Raw genomic sequence first — 15,969 nt, 5'->3', positions numbered from 1 at the left:
CTCGTATTAAATCTATGTTACAAAAATGCCAAGTATAGTGGTCATCAAAATCCAAACCACCAAAAACATTGATTATACTAATATTAATATACGTCTATTACTATATACAAATTTTGATCTCCTAATAACTTGGGCCTCAACTCAGAGCTCCAGCCAGTTATTTTTTCCGTAACTTGAACAAGAAAAGGACAGAAGTACCCTCAGTCCGACACTGGTTTTCCTCGTTCACGGTTCACAACAGAAATCCTCAGAGGAGTCAACGGTCATTTCACACAAATATTTCCGACCCCACCTTTCCTCAACGTGGCCTCCTACGTGGCGTCATTTTTCTCTGGCTAAGTGCCAGGTGTAATCGTCAAGCTAGAGCCTGCCAAACAAGTACTTCACCACCCAACAGAAAATAAAAAAACAAACGAACGGTTTCAGGGGTATATTCGTCTTTTCAAAAACGAAGAGTAACTGCAGATTTGACTTGCAGGGAGCTGGGCGTCAATACTTATGTAACGGAGGGCTTTCATGTAAACAAATCATTTATTAATTAAATAAACAAAAACAAATAATAATATTTTGTCTCTGAAACAAAAACGAGACAGTGATTTCGTTCAACTTAAACATTAAAATATATTCAAAACAGGAAAAGAAAAGAAAAGAAAAGGAAAAAAAAATTATACAAAACAAAAACCGAGAGCAGACTCTCTTTCTTTTTCCCCTCTCTCTCTTTCTCTTTCTCACTCTTTTGTGTTGTTTGTTTCATTTCATTTCAGTCTCTCTCTCTCTCTCTTTCTTTTGGACATTTTCGCCGGGAAATCTCAGGTTGAAATTTCCTCGCTGGCCAAACAGCTCTCACCACCGCCGGAGCTGGAAAAGGCGGTGATTCAAATGTGATGGGCGGCGGACTCTCCACCGTCTTCCCGTGCTTCGCCCCGGCGAACCGTACGGACCACAACCACCACAGCCAGGACCTGATCTTCGCCGGCTCGGAGCCTCTCGACGAAGCCCTAGGCCACTCCTTCGTCTACGTCCGGACCTCGGCCAGGTTCCTCTCTCCGACTCACTCCGATCGCTTCCTCTCGCCGTCACACTCGCTCCGATTCTCGCCGCCGCACGAGCCGTCGGAAGGACTCCCGCGCGCCGCCGCCAGGGAGACCGGGTTCCGAACGATCTCCGGTGCCTCCGTCAGCGCCAACACCTCCACTCCCCGCACCGTGGACGACGCCGGAGATTCCGCCGGCGGAGCGGGACGGGGGAGCATAGTGAACGGGTTCGAGAGCTCGGCGTCGTTCAGCGCTCTTCCGCTCCAGCCGGTGCCGAGGGGATGCGGCGGCGGAGAGCCCTCGGGGCCGTTGGAGCGCGGGGGGTTCTTCCTCTCCGGGCCGATTGAGCGCGGAGCTCTATCGGGGCCGCTCGACAGAGGAGGAGGAGGGGAAGGAAGCGGGAGGGTACATTTCTCGGCTCCCCTGGGCGGGCTGTACCTCAAGAAGCGAAGAAAGAAGGGGATTCCGGGGAATTGGAAGGCCTTTTACAGAAATTTCTCCGAGAAGAAGCGTCCCTGGGTCGTCCCCGTCAGGAATTTCGCCGGCCGGAAAGAAGGCTCTTGCCTTGGAGACGACCCCGATGCGAAGAGCCACCAGTTCCTTCACAGCAATTGCAACAACAATAACAGCAATGACGGCAGCGACGTTCAGTGGGCGCTAGGGAAGGCCGGCGAGGATCGGGTCCACGTGGTGGTCTCGGAGGAACAAGGGTGGTTGTTCGTCGGAATCTACGACGGGTTCAACGGGCCCGACGCCCCGGAGTTTCTCATGGGACACCTCTACCGCGCCGTCCACAACGAGCTCCAGGGCTTGTTCTGGGAGCTCGACGTCATTCAACCGGAGGAAGAGCCGGAGGAGGAAGAGGAGATCACGAGGACAACGGAGAAGAGAGTGACGTTCCAGGAGGAGGAAGAGCCAGAGCCGGAGCCGAAGCCGAGGAGGCGGCGGCTGCGAGATTTCCTACTGGAAGAGGAGGCGAACGAGGGGCTCGACCTCTCGGGGTCGCAGAGGTTCGCGTTCTCGGTGGACGACGCGCTCGGCGTGAGGAACGAGGGCTCGGCCGCGCTCCTCCTCTCGAGGCTGAGGCAAGGGCTGTCCAAGCACAGGGAGTCCCGTGCAGGGAAGCTCTTCCCGTGGAGGTTCGGGCTCGGGGCGGGCAAGGAAAAAGTCGAGGCCGAATCGGAGAGCAGAGAAGAGGCCGCGGTGCCGGAGGAGGAGGAGGAGAGAGCGGGGAACCGCAGCGGGCTGAGGAGGAAGGAAGGCGCGCCGGACCACGGGTCGGTGCTGGGAGCGCTGTCGAGGGCGCTCGAGCTCACCGAGCTCGCCTATCTCGACATGACCGACCGGGTTCTGGGAACCAACCCGGAGCTGGCTCTCATGGGGTCGTGCCTGCTCGTGGTGCTCATGAGGGACGAGGACGTTTACGTCATGAACGTCGGTGACAGCCGGGCCATCGTCGCCCAGTGCTTCCCCGAGGACGTGGGCCCCAGCGCCGCCGGGCCCGCTGAGAATGGGCCGAGCGTGGCGGCCGAGGGGATCGTCGAGGAGTCCTCGGGCGAACGGGCGGTGAACATCGAGAACGAAGCTCCTCCTCGTCCGACGGCCGGGATGATGAGATTGACCGCGTTGCAGTTGTCCACCGATCACGGAACCAACATCGAAGAAGTAAGTTTTTTTTTTTTTTTTTGCTTGAATTTTTCTTTATGCTACATTACTCATTGTTTTTATCAGTGTTGTAAATTAAGGGTCAATGAATGTCACTCATGAGTCGGTATCTTGGTTTGACTTTGAGATGGAAAAAAATAGGAATCTCCGTAAGATTTATGAGAATGAGTAAAGTTTTCTATGAGTCACCTTTAAACTGCCTAAAAGTAACTGCGAATTGAAGTTTTATGTATTGTGTGACAATAACGCGTTATTCACGACTTCGTATTGAATTCGATCTCTTGTTTCCTTCGGTGTCTCTCCAATTTAATTACGACATGTTATCGTCATTTTTAAAATTATTTATTTACACGCGGACGTGATTTAATTGGAGAGATAGCGAATGAGACATGAAAAAGGGACAGATGATCCGGATTAATCAGCAAAGCCCTGTAAATTGAATCAGTATGCTATTTAAGATAGTACTGTGTTATGTGCTTGTTCTTGCCTAAATTGCTGGCACATTCTATATTTAGAAGTGTTATTTGGGTTGACTCTAGCTTGGCGTATTCCTCTCTCTGGGCATTTTAGAAGTTCAATTTTATGATCAGAGCTTTTAAGGTGTGTTTGTGTTTTTCCTAGCGTTATAAGAATGATCTCAAACCAAAAATTGTGGCCGGATTAAAAGCCAAACTACCTTTCTGGTTGAAATGAGTATAGTTTATGACTGATTTCATCGGACTATCTTGTTTGTAGAGTGTGATCTGGATGAGACTCTGAAGAATTAAGGATGTTTCCTTTTTCTGTTTATTACACTTTTTACGCGATTTAATCTCGTCATTTTTTTCCATATAAAAAATTATTCAAAAGCTACGAGGAAGTTTCCTTACTACTTTTCAGCTTTGTGTAGTGTTTTTCTTGGATATATGTGTGTCCCTTTCAGGATGTAAATTTGAGAATGTAAAATAGATAGTATGGATTCCTTTGGTCCTTTGTTCTTATTTTTCCCTCATATACGTGGAGAAGGTACATTAACATAGGAAAGAGTACAATACAAAGGCCGGCAGAAACATTGTTAAGTACCAAATTCACTGTTTGTTATCAAATAGGGATTGACTGCTATGAATGCCAGATGATTATGTTTTCACCAAAATATCTACACTATAAGCCTGTTCATCATTAGTGACAAAATATAGCTTGTTATTATATGCATTATTGCAGTGTTTTTCATCTCTCTCTGCATTGTTACATCTGCAAAATCATGTTTTATTACCCTTTTGTTTGTTTCAGCAATCACTGTTATTGGGTTTTGTTAACATTTTAATGGTTGGTTTTGCAGGAAATAATAAGAATTAAGAACGAGCACCCAGATGACAAACATTGTATTGTCAATGACAGGGTGAAAGGCCGGCTAAAGGTTACCAGAGCATTTGGAGCTGGGTTTCTAAAACAGGTTCTACAAATTACTCAAAGTTATTTTTCTTAATTAAAAAGGAAATAAGTAAATTATGAGCCATCCAAGCTCTAAATTGGGATAAACTCATAGCTTTTATTGAAACTTTCCATGACTATAGCATAAAATATTAGTTTAATTGATTACGTCGTTTATCATTCTTATTTTTTCACGCTTTGAACTGTGCGTGTGCATAATCAGTTTGGTAATAATAGTGATTTTTTTGGTGCAGCCAAAATGGAATGCCGCGTTATTGGAAATGTTCCGTAATGAGTACATTGGTACAGATCCGTACATATCTTGTTCACCCTCTCTTCGTCACCATAAACTATGTCCGAGAGATCAATTCCTAGTACTCTCATCGGACGGTCTTTATCAGTATTTCAGCAACGAGGAAGTAGTTATTCACGTAGAGAATTTCATGGAGAAGTTTCCGGACGGAGACCCGGCTCAACACCTGATAGAGGAGCTTCTATTCCGCGCTGCAAAAAAAGCTGGTACTTTTATCTCTCTCTCTCTTCTTTCTAGATTTTGATAAAGTCCAGGCTATTTCTCTTTTGTTCTCTCGAGTATTAAAGTATTTTCTGCTTTGTTGGATTTTGTAAAACTAATCTAAGAATCGCATTGAAATTATTCACTGCGTTGATGAAGTTACCCTTTGTTGCTGTCACTACTATTCAATTATCATTATTTACTTCACCACTAACACTTCATTTGACAAGAAAGAGAGGAAACTGAGTGGAGAGAAATATTTGCAGGAAAAAAAAATAAGATGGAGAAAAGAAAGAAACATGTTTCTCTTTTATTGTTTGGTATTAGAAGGAAACTTCTGGTGGAAAATTATTTTTGTCATACTTACTTTTTCACCATTGTCTTTAATATATTATTTATATGTATGTATATAAATGACATATATTTATATATATAACTGTAACTGCATGAAGTCAAAATTTCTCATTGTACATCTTGTAGCAAAGATTCTTTTCTTTTTTCTCATACTATTTATCTATATATCCAGAGATTGGCAAATTGTTGGCCCCACAATTTTTGTCTCCAGTTTTACCTTCTCCCCAGTTTTCTCTCCTGCCAAACACTAGATTTTGAATTTATTTCCTGGATTCTGTTCAGTCATTTCTGTACCTCTTCTTTTCTCACCTACCGAATGAAGTGGAAGTATCTCAAAGTACCCAGAATTATTTAATTTTATTTTATTTCAACATGATTAACTTATGTGTCTAGATCAACTTCTTGTAACCTTGAGCTATTTGATGGACCTGAATTTTTTGTTTTCGTACCCGATCTTGTTCAAGTGACAATGGCACTCCTAACAACATAAAGATATTTCCTTTTTTTTTTCCCCGAGCAGGAATGGATTTCCATGACTTATTAGACATCCCACAAGGAGATAGAAGGAAGTACCATGATGATGTCACGGTCATGATTATATCGCTCGAAGGAAGAATTTGGAAGTCTTCGGGAAAGTACCCATGAGAGAGCTCAACAGCGGAATCGGGACTCGAGATTCTACATGTGATATTTCCCAAAGCGGTAAGGAAATCCTTACTGCTGGCCATTTCCCTCGTCCACTAGGATTTTCTTTGTTTCCTTTTCTTTTTTTCATCTCTCCGCCTTACAGCACAAGCAACGCAACGCTAATACGGAGGGAGTTTCGAATGGTACATTAAAAGAATGAAAAAAGGGTTTCTGGGGAAATGCTCTCTAGGTGAAAAGAAATTTTATTTTATTTTTTACCCTTACATTATCAATCTTTCTTTCTTTGTTTTTTTTTTTTTTTTTTTTTTTTTAGAGTTTCTTTTCTTGGTTAAGATAGAAGATATTTAGGTGCCAGCCAGCGGTTTCCATTTCATCAGTACCGTCTTGTTTACTTCTCATTCGCAGCCAACAAAAAAGGAAAGGTAAAAAAAAGGGAAAAGAAAAGGGGGTCTGTAAATTGGTGGGGTTACAAAAGTTACCGTTTAGCTGTCGAAATGGCGAAGAACTGTAACTTTTAAAAGGTGGGTTTGCCACCGTTGTGGATTATTAAGTTTCAAAATTTTGCCAACATCCTTGTTGAGAGTGAAATTCTTGATGCTTTATTTCTGGTTTTGGAGAAATGGTCTAATGTTTACGTGCCAATGCTTCCATCAGAAGTAGAAAGGGATCACAAGTTTTATTAACTCTGAATGAAATCAGCACTTGAAAATCTCTGGTTGGTGAAAAGTAAAGTATTTTAAGCAATCTTGGTTCTCAAATTCAAGTACTAATTCAGTGCATGTACAGTTTTAAATCTGTAATCTCTCCGTTTCTGTTTATATGTGGTGCGGTTTGCATTTTGAAAACCATGCAGTTTAGTACAGATTGGTTCAATTTACTACGGACCAGTTTGAACAGTAAAATATTTGCCGCTGTATCTTCAAGCTAACTTTTAAGATCCCGAAGAGAGATCGAGGAAAAAAAAATTCCATGTTATTATTCTATGTTCGAGGATAATTTAAGTAAAAATTAAAATTTGTGGGAAAATATACTATTGATCTTTGAGATGTAAAATTCTTGAAAAAAACTAGTGAAAAATGTGAACTTTAAACACATTTGTAATTCTTCCCGCTCTAATTTAATTTTCTTATAAATAATAAACCTACTTGATCTTCTTTTAGATTTTCATTTTACCTCAGAGCTTTCATTTCAGTTCCAAAAGTAGCCTCGAGTCTCCGTGGAAATACTGATTCTGTTCCACCAAATTTGCCTGAATTTTAACTTTTATATTTGCCCGGAGCAGAAATACTGTTGCTATTATATAATGAAAACTGAAGAGAGCTACAAAAAAAAATATATTTATGAATTACAAGAACCAATGCTTTCATTAGGTTGTTGTGACATCAGTGGGAGGAGCTCTAGAACGAGCCCAAGACACGAACTCGTCTCTGGTGGCCTCGAACCGTCCCGGCCTATCTCCGCTGGGCCTGAACGGCGCTTCGAGCTTCTCGACATGGGCCGCGAACGAATTCGCGAGCCCCAGCGAGTACTTGTGGGCCCCGGACCCGGCCTGCGCCGACAGAACTTCCGGAAGCTCCTCGTCCCTCTGCACGACCCCATAGAGCGTCCCCAACCACTCCTCGAGAGCCGTCTGAGCCGCCCCGATCGAGAGCGACCTCACGTCGAGGCACCACTCTCCCGCGGGCCCGCCTTTCCCGTGCAGCCCCGGGTAGAGCCCGAAAAGCGTCCCGAGGTACAGAAGCTCGTGGGCCCGGCCGTCCCGCCCCGCGTTCCGACACATGTCGATCAGGCAGTTGCAGAAGGGCCTCCTCGACTCGACCGAGGCCGCCCCGACCACGGCTCGGAACTCGTCCTTCACGGCCTCGAACGGGGCCGACCCGTCCCGGAGCGAATTCACGAGCCCGACGAGCCTCGGGTTGGCTCGCCCGAGGCAGCCGAGCACCGTCGCCTCGTCGTCGGACCCTTCCTCGAACAGCGCGGCCACCGAGAGGAGGCACCCGCAGAGCCGGTCGTCGGGGACGACCCCGTCGGTCTCGACCGAACGCAAGAAAACCCGAGCCATCTCGTCGACCCGCCGAGCCTTCCCGAGGCACCGGACGAGGCAAGTCAACCCCATCACGTTGACCGCGATCCCTTTCCGCTCCATCTCCTCGAAGACCCCGACGGCCTTCTCGACCCGCCCGCCGCTCCCGTATATGTTCAGCATCGCCGTGTAGCTCCACGAGTCCGGCGACCCCATCTCCGCGAACAGCCTCTCGGCCTCGTCCTCGAGCCCGAGGTCCGCGCACATGTTGAGCAGCGTGTTGTACAGAATGAAATCCGCCGGCCACGACTCGGCTCGCATCCGGTCCCAGAGCTTCATCGCGTCCGAGGCCCACCGAGCCTTCCCGTAGACTTTGACCATCGCCGTGAGAGTCTTCTCGTTCGGCGCCAGCCCCGACCCGACCATCTCTTCGAAAAGCCGCCTCGCTAGGCCCGGCTTCCCGGCCCGACCCAGCCCTTCGAGCAGCGTGTTGTAGACCACGAGGTTGGGTTTCACTCCCACGGAGCGCATTTCGTCGAGGACGTACATGATTCCGTCGAAATCCCCGGCCTCGCCGAACATCTTTCCCATCACGGCGAACGCGACGGCGTCGGGTTTCCATCCCCCGGCCCGGCCGCGCGAGTAGAGGCTCAGGACTTGTTCGACCTTGTTGAGCTGAGCGTAGACGTCGAGGATCGCCGAGTAAGTCACCTCGTCGGGGATGATCTTCCCGGTGCGGTACATCCTCTCGAACCACTCCACGGCTTTCTCGAATTCCCTGCAGCGCTTCGCGCAAGTTATGATGGTGGAATAAGTGATGTTGTCGAGCTCGGTTCCGTCTCTGATCATCTCCTCGGCGAGCTCCTCCACGAGCCCGAACTGGCGGCCGAACCTCAGGGACTTCATGGTCACGTTGTAGAAGATGGTATCCACCGGAAAATCCGCGTGGGACTTGAGCCAGTTGAAGAAGAGGAGGGATTTCTTCCACGGCTTCAGGGAGTTGAGGATGAGGAGGGAGTTTTCCCTGCTCGGCGGGAGCGGGATCTCCGCCATGGCCGCCGCGAAGTCCTCCGGAGAGTCGCCGGCGGAGTTGAGCTTCTGGGCGAATCGGCGGAGATCTCTGATCTGGGGGTTGTGGGAGTGAGGGGCTTTTCTCTGCCTCTGGAGAGAGAGCACCGATTTTCTCGGCCTGGCTGGGTTGACCCACGTGGACTTGGGCTTCGAGAGGAGGGTGGTCTCCGCGGCGGAGTCCGGGAGGGTTGTGGCGGTGAGGGCTCTGAGCTGGTCGGAGAGAGAAGGGTTCTTCTGGGCGGCGCAAGAAATGGTTCTCCTTCTGGTTCTGAAAATTCGGAGCGGTGTGGTGAAGAAGACGAGCGATGGTCTGTTTGGGTGGTCCGAGTGTTTGGTGAGGTGGACATCGAGAGGTGTAGATATGGCTGCCGTGTTAGCCATCGCAGAGAGACGATGGAGAGTAGGAGAAGAGAGTGAGAGGGGTTTTGGGTTCTGTCTATAGGGGTATTATCTGACTCGAGAAAAGAGTCTTGAAAGATTTTTCTTAAGCGGCCTTATCTGAATTAACACATAAAGTTGGTAGTTCGTTTAGATTTAAGAGTTGACATGTTACAAGATTGTACAATGTTTTTTATTAGATGCTCGATTTGGCCCCTTTAAAACTTGTTAAATTTACATCATTTTTTTTTTTTTGCCATAAATCGAACCCATCTCTACTCCTTTTAACATAAGAACCACATTTTCTGTTAAACCTCTATAATCTTATATGTTCAATTAATTTTCACTCTTTTATTATACTGGAATTTCATTTTGACTAACTACACATTGAGTCTTCATAGTTGACAAATTACCGCTCAATGGATTCATTCATATGTAAAAATTAGTGCATTGTTAATATTAGCCAATTAAAAAAAAAAAAAAAAAACCTAAGCAAGGTACCAATTTTTTTTTTAAATAAAAAAAGCGCAAATAATAAATTGTGAAGTTAAAAATGAAATTACCTTCCTGCCATTACGTAGATAACGAATCTTTTATTGTTTTGCGAAGGCGCTTTCTTGATCGCTTGAACGATCGTGGCAAGTTTGGTTAGTTTGTAGCTTGAATGGGGGAGCTAATTTTTTTTTTTCCTTTCCACTAGACATTAACAAGAACTAGAGGACAAAGCCTCAAAAATAACATTAGGAACATTAGTGATTTCAAAGTTTTTTGTCTTAATTTTTTAATCGTTTTGAAGGTTTTACTTTTATTTTTCTATTGATTTCAAAGTTTTTACCTTCATTTTTATAGCGATTTCGAAGTTGTTAACAAGTGTAATTTTGATGTATTACCTACTCAAAATCTTGTGTGTATACATCTTCTCGCAAGAGTTTACTGCGAGTATTTTGAAAAAAAAAGGATAACCCGTACCGATGGATAAATTGTTCTCGCAAGGGTAAATCACAAAATACAAGATTTACTGAGGAGTTTTCAGTGAGAACTATTTGACCTCTCTTAAAATTAAGAAAATATTTAAAATTGATAATATCTCAATTACTATTTAACATCATTATAAAATAATTGTTTGATGAAATTATTATATAATATACAAATAAATTAAATATAGATTATAATACAAAATTGGGCGGATATATTGTTTTGTTTTGTTAATATAATATACAATTTTCTAGTCATTTATATTAGTTTATATTCTTTCTAGTTAATGATATACAGATACCAAATATATCTTTTTGTTCTAAAGTAACTAAAAACGAAAAACAATAAAGAATAATGGAAAAAAAAAAACTGAACGTTGGTTTAAATAAAACGAGGTAAACGGTTGACGGTATAGAAGAAATGTGTGCAGTATAATGTGAACAAAAAATGGTTTACGATGCCACTTACTTGCTTTGGAAGAAATTGTTATAACTAGTCAAATGATTATCTTCAATTAGAAGTATATAGAATTATAGTCAAACTATTTAAATATTAAGAAATTAGTCCAACTCATACATACATCTTCATAATACGGAGCATAAAACGACGCATACGTCTTACTTGAGCTATTTTATTAGTTTTTTGAAAGTTCGGCTGGAATTTTAATGTAGAGATTTAAATAAGATATATGCTTAACTCTCCATTAGCTTTGCTTGTGAGATAAAAGTGATAGCACAGGAAAATAATTAGTCTCACATCGACGACTCATTTGATGTTTTTAAGAATAAGAGCGCCTGTATAAATGAAAGCATTTCAAGGTTGCACCAAAGTCGGGTTCAACAACTCGACGATGTGACTCTCTACTTGCTTGCGAAGAGAGGGATAAGGTATTCGCTGAAAAATCTCGGCCGCGAAGGAGAGAACGAGAGCCCTTCTGGCAGTGGAAAGGTCGATCCCGCGTGCACGGAAGTAGAATAATTGGCTCCCTTCCAAATCGCTGATCGCGGCTCCGTGGGAACATTTCACATCGTCTGCGATGATTTGGAGATTCGGTTTGACGTTCACCGACGCGCGTGGCTCCAGGAGAAGGCTCCGAGTTAGTTGACCCGCCTCCGTCTGCTGAGCATATCTGTGCATTTCCAAACCCAAAAAAATAATAATAATAATAATTAAGACCAATTTCTTTTGTTTTTCAAAATTTTAAAATGAATTATTGCGGTTCGGTCATTTTGCCCCATGAATTAAGATATCATTCAAAATGGTCCATATTAGTTATTAGACTTACCAGATTAGTTCATTTATTGATTTCTTAACCAAAAATAGCATCAGTTTAGGTTTTTTTATTGAGAAATTGTCCCATTTGTCACCAATTTCATAACATTTTCTTATTTTCCACCAAAAGACTAATTTTTCCTAAAATGTCACCATCTATGTCAACAATGTTGATATCTATTTTTGCCCTTCATTATGAGATGTCAACATTGTTGACATAGATGTCAACAATGTTGACATCTTGGTGGCATTTTGGGAAAAATTAGTCTTTTGGTGGAAAGTGGGAAAATGTTATGAAATTGGTGGCAAATGGGGCAATTTCTCTTTTTTATTTGTAATGTTATTGGCTAAAATATTACAGTTGGTTTATATAATCAAGTAATTTTGTCTATTTTTGGCAAAAATATTGATACAAGAGCTAAATTGATAGGACTTGGTACAATTTAAATTATTTTTATTTGAACAAACCCAACTTAACATTAACTTTTAGGGAAATTGACAATAATAATATCATTTGCTTGACAATTTCCAAAAATCAACCAAAACCCAATATTGATACATCTAGTACCAAATCGATCACGAACTGGTTGATTCCGTGACACATTTGATGCTAGATGTGTCAATATTTAGGTTTTGGTTTATTTTTGGTAAGCGACAAGCGATTGGTATTATTACTGTCAATTTCCCTAACTTTTTTTATTTTTGTTGAAAATAAAGTAATGATTCTCTATTTTTGAACAAAAACCAGAACACATCTTTCAAAGGATATATCATTGCCAAACTTAACCCTTCCAAAGTAGGAAAGAACAGAGAGTGAAAAAGCATGCCGTCGAAATTGACAGCAATAACAAGCAACATGTGTTCGATGAATTACCTGTTGACCTTGACATTGCCGTCGAACACAGCTTGTCCTTGCGAGTGAGCCACGATGCACTTGTGAAGCTGCCGGGAATAGCCACGCGGATGGTCCAGAACCAGGCTGCTGTGCAGATCTTGTGTCTGGTCTCCGATGCACAATTGGAGCGTCGATAGCTCCGTTTTGGTCTCCGGTCCCAATTGCTTGATCTCGAGATTGTGTCTGCTTAGTTTTCCTCCACTACTTATCTCTATCATCTCGTACGTGCTACATGATTCCTACAATAATCACACATACTTGATTGTAAAATAATGTTCGTAACGGGATGGTAAATTTTTGTCGCGGACCGCTATATCAAGAAGAAATGGAAGAGCTTTGCACATGCCTCCTTATGGGATATATTAATTTTGAGTGATCCTTTCCCAGCAATAATCACACATCCGTGATTTTGCCTAAGAAAAAGTACAAACTCAGAGGAAGAGGAAAAATCACAATGAAGCAAAACTCTTTCTTATGTGATATATAAAGAAAATCACTCTGAAGCAAAGTAGGTTGTAAAAAACTCGGGTCCATGAAAGTATGTGTTCTGTTTCGTATTTATTCTCTTTCTCTTTTGAGAACCACAAAACCTCAAGATAATTTAAGAAAGAATTAAACACAGAAATCACTGTTGTTCACAGAGTAAAACATTGCAATCTCCAAAAAAAATACACTTTTTTTCTCACCTCGCTGATCCAATACGAGTTCATGTTTCTCAATTCTATATCTACGTTAATTCAATCAAATACAATGGAGTTCAAAAAGAAAATCTTTGACGATTCAGTCTTTATGTAATCGAGCGATGAAAAATTACGCCCTAAACCAAGTTTACCAAGCAAAGAATCTTCGTATATTGCCGGGCTCATCAACCAGTGGTTTCACCAACCAGGACAACCAAGAAAGCAAGCTAACCAAACTACACTAAACAACAAACACGTATAACCCGTTTCCCGCCTAAAGCTAAACCCTCTAACCTTTTTTCTCCTAAAAGCCACGAAACCTCATCGTAGTTTACGAATGAATAAAACTAATGTAACGCAAGAATCAGAAGTCTTTAAAGTGGAAACATAACAACATCCAAATAACAAATACATTTTCTCCCAAATTAGTTCAATTGATTCTCTATATTAGATAAATCAATCTAACAACACCACCGAATTAAAAGAAAAAAAAAGGATCAAATCACAACACAATCGAGTGGCGAAAAATCACGTACTAAAACCATAGCATCTTTACAAATACTACATTTCTCGATTACTAAAGCCTCTTTATGCTTTTCCTAAAAGCTTTGCCCGAGAATTACAAGCTATCCACTATCTAGTGTAACGAACGGGAGAAAAAGAGCAGGGACTATCCTCACCTGCATAACCGAAGTCCACTTGATATGAGCCGAGGCGAGAGATTGCCTCTGAACATAGCAATGCCTAAGAATCCCTCCTTTCCCAATAACAACATCCAAAACCGCATTGGCCCAATAATTCCCGTCCCCGGAAAACTCCTCAACGATCTCCACTTCCCCTCCTTCCTCCACCACCACCACCACCCTCGGATTCGACACCGCCATCGCCGCCGGAGAGCCCTTTTCTTCCGACGAGAAGTACCGGACCCATATCGGAGTCTCTACTCTACACCCAGAGGGCACATATACCACGCCCAAATCCGGAGCCCCAACGCCGTTGATCGACCAGAACAAGTCCTTCTCGGACTCGCCGCCCAGAATCTCGGCGACCCTCTTTGCGACGCCGGTCTCCGGCGAGACGTCCGAGAGGTTTCCGACGAAAACCCCATCGGGGAGTTTGACCGAGTCCGACGGAGAATCGAGTAGATACCCATCGGCGATTACCAAGTTTGGGAAGTGGGTCTCTGTTGGAATGGTGGGAGGGTTTTGCGGGTGAGAGGCTGGTTGGATTAGGGAGTTTTTGATGAACGACGTGTCAGTGTAGCGAAAGGGCTCGTCTTTGCGGGTTGGCCATCGAGTCGAGAGGAGGGTTTCTGATGAGGTCTCTCTGAGCTTCTGAAGAGTCGAAGAAGAAGAAGAAGAGGAAGAGGAGAGAGAGTCTTCTAGGGTTTCGGCGAGTTGGAGGACGAAAGGGTCGGAGAAATTGGGTTGGAGAGCGAAAGAAGAGGATTGGATTGGGGAGTAGAGTCTGGTTAGTGTTCTGCTGGGTCTTTTGGGGGTGGAAGAGAATCGCGGTGGTGATGGTATTGTGGCTCTGTGGATTTGGGGTGTGAAGGCTATGGAAGCCATGGAATGTGTTAAAAGAATTCAGTTGGAGCTTACCGTTTCCTCTTCTCTCTTCGTAGGGAAAGGGATACCCACGTAACAAACAAATTTTAAGTAATTCAATAATCACAAACCTGTTAATCAAATAATCATAATTCATCCAACAACTTTACAAGTTATTTTACCCAATTATATCGCTTAGTGCATCATATTTTGAAAATGATGAAACTCACTTTATTTACCGCACTCTCTCGTGAATGAAGAAACGACTCACACTATTACTCAAATGCTTCTTCAGTGAAGTCTTTGCCTCCGAATGAAGCATTGTTTGTCGTCGATAAAGAGATGGTGTACCTGTTAACATTCCCCATTCCCAAATCATGTGATTGTAAACCTCTATTTGGATCAGATCTCCAATTTGCTGTAGTAGTTTCTTGACGACTTCTCTTCATTGTCTTGTATATAACTCACGCTATATCTCAAGATCAATTCTCCTTCTTCACCAATTGGACCAAGAGTCGCCCGCATCTCTCTCCGAATTATCTCCTCAATGGGTTGTTTATTTATTTTTCTTCGTTTCAGCCTCATGTAGTAACAACCTCGTATCTTCTCTAACTTCTGGAGGATACTTCTCACACCGATTCACGTTCTTCTTCGAGTCGTTTCCACTCAATTGAAGTTTCATACGTGTCACACATCCTCCTCTTGTCGTCACTCCACAATAGCTGCATGTGAAAAGATTAAGACTCCTGACTACTTTCGTACGCTTTCATCTGCCATCGTTCTTTACCTACAAGCATTAAATAATAATTTCGTTCACAAATTAGTAATATCAACTATCAACTAACAAATCTATGACATAATTCATCATTATTTCAATTTCATGGAATCAAATATTTCAAATTTCAAGTATCGTCTTCAATTTTTGGAACATTATGAACATAAATCTAAACTATTTACAACTTCAATTTTTCGAAATCTCTTAAAAAAAATTAAAAAAACATATGTGATCCGCACAATATAGATAACCATGTTTCATTCATCAACATATCACAAAAAAAAAGGTCCAAAAAACATGAAAATTGGCATTTTCATCTCCGACCGACACAACAACACGGAAAAAACATAGTAACGTCGGCAAAATCACGGTGAAATTACTGTCATGTTGTTGAATTTGTAGATAGACCATCAACATTACCTGGGTTCAGTGGAAATTATGAATTTGTGTTGCTCGTTTTCATCGACTTCATGGAGAGAAATTTTTAGGGTTTTGTTCGGTTAATATTCGCTGCAATTCCCTGAAAATGTGGGTTTTGTACAAGAAAAAAAATGACAACCAAGGGCCAAACGACACCGAACAAATGACATTGCCACGCCATTACGACGACATAATAACACGAAATGACAAACTGCAATTTTTTTGGCCAGACTACTTTAAAAAACGCGATTTCGACGACATTTCCTTGACTTTTCCCGAAATTTTAATCATTGAATTAAACTCACGAC

At 42.9% G+C, this 15,969-nt stretch overlaps 3 protein-coding genes across 4 annotated transcripts; 1 reads left to right on the top strand and 2 right to left on the bottom strand.

Annotated features, from left to right (window-relative positions):
- Positions 1-625: 625 nt before the first annotated feature.
- On the top strand, positions 626-6,231 carry PLL1 (poltergeist like 1). Of its 2 annotated transcripts, XR_016295311.1 has the most exons (5): positions 626-2,699; positions 4,018-4,131; positions 4,364-4,628; positions 5,498-5,679; positions 5,768-6,231. XR_016295311.1 is itself a non-coding variant. In XM_089606489.1 (4 exons), the coding sequence occupies exons 1-4, from the start codon at positions 885-887 to the stop codon at positions 5,620-5,622; spliced, it is 2,319 nt and encodes a 772-aa protein (XP_089462615.1). In that variant the 5' UTR covers positions 626-884; the 3' UTR covers positions 5,623-6,231. The 2 variants fall into 2 exon arrangements, 1 of the variants encoding a protein (XP_089462615.1); XM_089606489.1 differs by having other exon boundaries at positions 5,498-6,231.
- A 670-nt stretch (positions 6,232-6,901) lies between these two features.
- Positions 6,902-9,288, bottom strand: LOC149404889 (pentatricopeptide (PPR) repeat-containing protein). Its single transcript, XM_089606712.1, has one exon. The coding sequence runs from the start codon at positions 9,098-9,100 to the stop codon at positions 6,992-6,994; it is 2,109 nt and encodes a 702-aa protein (XP_089462838.1). The 5' UTR covers positions 9,101-9,288; the 3' UTR covers positions 6,902-6,991.
- Positions 9,289-10,746: 1,458 nt separating this feature from the next.
- Positions 10,747-14,595, bottom strand: ABCI7 (non-intrinsic ABC protein 6). The gene is made up of 3 exons (XM_089606774.1): positions 13,600-14,595; positions 12,219-12,478; positions 10,747-11,201 (listed from the first exon to the last, which is right to left on the bottom strand). The coding sequence occupies exons 1-3, from the start codon at positions 14,485-14,487 to the stop codon at positions 10,886-10,888; spliced, it is 1,464 nt and encodes a 487-aa protein (XP_089462900.1). The 5' UTR covers positions 14,488-14,595; the 3' UTR covers positions 10,747-10,885.
- Between the last annotated feature and the right edge of the window lie 1,374 nt (positions 14,596-15,969).

The sequence above is a fragment of the Urtica dioica genome, chromosome 2, assembly GCF_054948205.1.
Source record: "Urtica dioica subsp. dioica isolate 48M chromosome 2, U.dioica_male_clone48M_v1_H2, whole genome shotgun sequence".
Taxonomy (NCBI): domain Eukaryota; kingdom Viridiplantae; phylum Streptophyta; class Magnoliopsida; order Rosales; family Urticaceae; genus Urtica; species Urtica dioica.
The sequence above is the reverse complement of the archived record's forward strand: the minus strand, read 5'-3'. Positions and strand labels throughout refer to the sequence as shown.

Bases quoted from the DNA above. Each gene is read 5' to 3' on its own strand.
- PLL1 (XM_089606489.1), top strand. From the start codon at position 885: ATGGGCGGCGGACTCTCCACCGTCTTCCCGTGCTTCGCCCCGGCGAAC. The intron at 4,132-4,363 runs GTTCTACAAATT...TTTTTGGTGCAG, and splicing joins GAGCTGGGTTTCTAAAACAG to CCAAAATGGAATGCCGCGTT. The intron at 4,629-5,497 runs GTACTTTTATCT...TTCCCCGAGCAG, and splicing joins CCGCGCTGCAAAAAAAGCTG to GAATGGATTTCCATGACTTA.
- LOC149404889 (XM_089606712.1), bottom strand. From the start codon at position 9,100: ATGGCTAACACGGCAGCCATATCTACACCTCTCGATGTCCACCTCACC.
- ABCI7 (XM_089606774.1), bottom strand. From the start codon at position 14,487: ATGGCTTCCATAGCCTTCACACCCCAAATCCACAGAGCCACAATACCA. The intron at 12,479-13,599 runs GTGAGGATAGTC...TGATTATTGTAG, and splicing joins AGTGGACTTCGGTTATGCAG to GAATCATGTAGCACGTACGA. The intron at 11,202-12,218 runs GTAATTCATCGA...GGAAATGCACAG, and splicing joins GGCAATGTCAAGGTCAACAG to ATATGCTCAGCAGACGGAGG.